Genomic DNA, 2500 nt, shown 5'->3' with positions numbered 1-2500 from the left:
TTCCATACAGCGGGCCGTTGCGATAACATGACACGTCATCACCATCATCACAGAACACACAATCACACAAACACAAACACCCACACAAACAGAAACACAACCACACACAACCACACACAAACAACGCACATACACAATACACTCTACCCACTACACGATACAATACAGCACTTCTCCTTCCCCCCCCCCCAATCCACCTCTCTCCTCCCTTCCTCCTTACCGTCTTCTTGGCCTCGCAAGCCACGCCAAGTGCCAGAACGGCAACAACAAGCACAACAGCCACTGCCTTCATCTCTTCGTTGGTCTTCTTCACTTTCTTCTTCTTTGTTGTTGTTGGTGTTAATGGAAAATTGGTGGAAGCTGTTCTCTAGTTTTCGTTGGCCTGGAGCTTGGTAGAGGAGGGGCGCAAAAGACCAAACACAACACCAAAAGCCACACACGCAACCCACAAACACTCAGCACCCACCACCCACTTGGCTTGCTTGGTCTTCTTGTTTGGTGGGCACTCGTTTGTTTGCCTCGCCAACAAGCAAGTGTTTCTCGTTCCTCCCTCCCCACACCCAACACACAGCTGCCCTTGCTTGGCTCTTTCACTCTCTCGCTCGCTTTTGAAGGCTGTGCCTTGCTCCCCCTGTGCATCAGCCACACACGCACCGTCTCTTTCTTCCGTTCGTGCCCCATTTTGGCGTGGCGGTGCTGTACGGGCGTCTTTGTTTGGTTTTGCATTGGTGTGTGTTGTGGTTCACATCATCACGTCATCACCATCATCGGCTGCTGCTGTGCCGTGCCACCTTGTTCAAGAGACCAACACCACGCGCGCCAGTGATCGCTGCCACCACCAACACCAACAGCAATAGCAGCCTGCAGAGCACCCATACGCGACCCCCCCCCCCCCCCACACACACACACGCACACGCATACACATTCACACACACACATAGCCGTCATCATGTTCAAGCGGTTTTCCACGCGGCGGAAGACAAAGGCAAAGAAAGGCGAGGAGGCCGCCGCCAAGGAAGACTCCGTGTATGGCATGACCACAGGCTCAAGCAGCACGCTCCCACCAAACCTGAGTGGCGGCGAGATGCAGGCCATGCTCCGCCAACAGAGCAAGCGCGAAAAGAAAAAGGACAAGAAGAAGGACAAGGCCGCAAAGGCCCACACAGACGGCAGCGCCAGCAGTGCCAGCAGCGCCAGCACGGGCCAGGGAGCCGCGTCGGCCAGCACAGCCAGCAACGGCACAAGCACAGAGGGTCCCCTCGAGGGCACCTCGCTGTTCAAGGTCAAGTACATGGGCGCGGTGCAGGTGACGGGCAGTGCCGGCGACCACGTCGTTGCTGCAGCCGTCATCAAGGTGCGGGATGAGAAGCGCGAGCCCATCAAAGCCTTCATCATCCTGCGTCAGGACTCGTTGGTGGTGGCCACGCGCAAGACTGGGGAGGTGCTGCAGAACCTCGACCTGGCGTGCATCAGCTACACCAGCGTCAACCCAGCCGACCCAAAGCAGTTTGCCTTCATCAGCCAAGCGCGCAGCGGGCGCCTCTACTGCCACGTTTTTCAGAACAAGGACAAAGGCAGCGACGCGCCCCACGCCATCAAGGCCGCCATTGCAGAGTACACCCAGACCGTGTCCCAGCTGCTGACGCTTCGGCGCGGTGCTGGCCCTGTGCTCGGCAACTCCGCGCCATCATCATCGTCGGCAGCGTCCTCGGGGTTTGCACACAGCACATCCATGCGCGTGTCATCTGGGGGGCCATCACGCCCACCGCCATCAATGTCGCAATCGTTCCGCGCACCGCCGCCACAGCAACGACAGCAGCAGCAGCAGCAGCAGCGACAACCACAACCACCACCACCACAGCAGCAGCAACAGGGTGGCGGAGGCGACGGCGTATCACGCGGGCGGTCGTCGAGTATGAGTGGCATGAGCATGCGTGCGCGGTCGCGATCACGGTCCGGGTCGTTGTCGGCGCGCGTGCCGGCAGAGACGCTGCCGCCCGAGGGGAAGACGTTTGTGGCGGTGTATCTTGGGTACGAGATGGTGGCGCACCTGGCCGGGAAGATGGTGTGCATGACGGCGGTGAAGCGAAATAGCGACCGGTGGGCAACCATCAAGCAGCAGCGGCAGCACGCGGACGGCAAGAGCGTGTCCCTGCAGGTCACCAACTATGCGATCCGTACCATCGACAAGCGCAGCGAGGAGCCCGTGTTTGCAGACTTTATCAAGCACGTGTCGTTCACGTGTGTTGCGCGCAAGACGCAGGCGTATGAGTTGTTCACGTACATTTCGCACGACGAGCGGCTCAAACGCACCATCTGCCATATCTACCGTGTCACCCCGAACATGGGCGACTCAATCTGCTCAGCCATCTCACAGGTACGGCAAGGGGGAGACATTGTGTGTGTGTGTGTGTGTGTGTGTGTGTGTGTGTGTGTGTGTGTGTGTGTGTGTTGTTGTGTGTGTTGTTGTGTGTGTTGTTGTGTGTGTGTGTGTGTGTGT

At 58.4% G+C, this 2500-nt stretch overlaps 2 protein-coding genes across 2 annotated transcripts in view; one reads left to right on the top strand and one right to left on the bottom strand.

Moving 5' to 3' along the window:
• The window catches only part of PTSG_08748 (peptidyl-prolyl cis-trans isomerase), a 2723-nt gene extending 2386 nt beyond the window's left edge, over positions 1-337 (bottom strand). Inside the window, exon 1 of the mRNA XM_004990074.1 lies at positions 221-337. Within this exon, the coding sequence (XP_004990131.1) occupies positions 221-292 (72 nt within the window). The 5' untranslated portion in view covers positions 293-337. The remainder of the gene's footprint in view (positions 1-220) is intronic.
• A 527-nt stretch (positions 338-864) lies between these two features.
• PTSG_08747 (TK/HMTK protein kinase) overlaps positions 865-2500 on the top strand; it is a 9713-nt gene continuing 8077 nt past the window's right edge. Inside the window, exon 1 of the mRNA XM_004990073.1 lies at positions 865-2377. Within this exon, the coding sequence (XP_004990130.1) occupies positions 950-2377 (1428 nt within the window). The 5' untranslated portion in view covers positions 865-949. The remainder of the gene's footprint in view (positions 2378-2500) is intronic.

Source organism: Salpingoeca rosetta (genome assembly GCF_000188695.1).
Source record: "Salpingoeca rosetta unplaced genomic scaffold supercont1.25, whole genome shotgun sequence".
Lineage (NCBI taxonomy): Eukaryota > Choanoflagellata > Craspedida > Salpingoecidae > Salpingoeca > Salpingoeca rosetta.
Note: the sequence above shows the minus strand (reverse complement) of the source record. Positions and strands in the feature narration are given on the sequence as shown.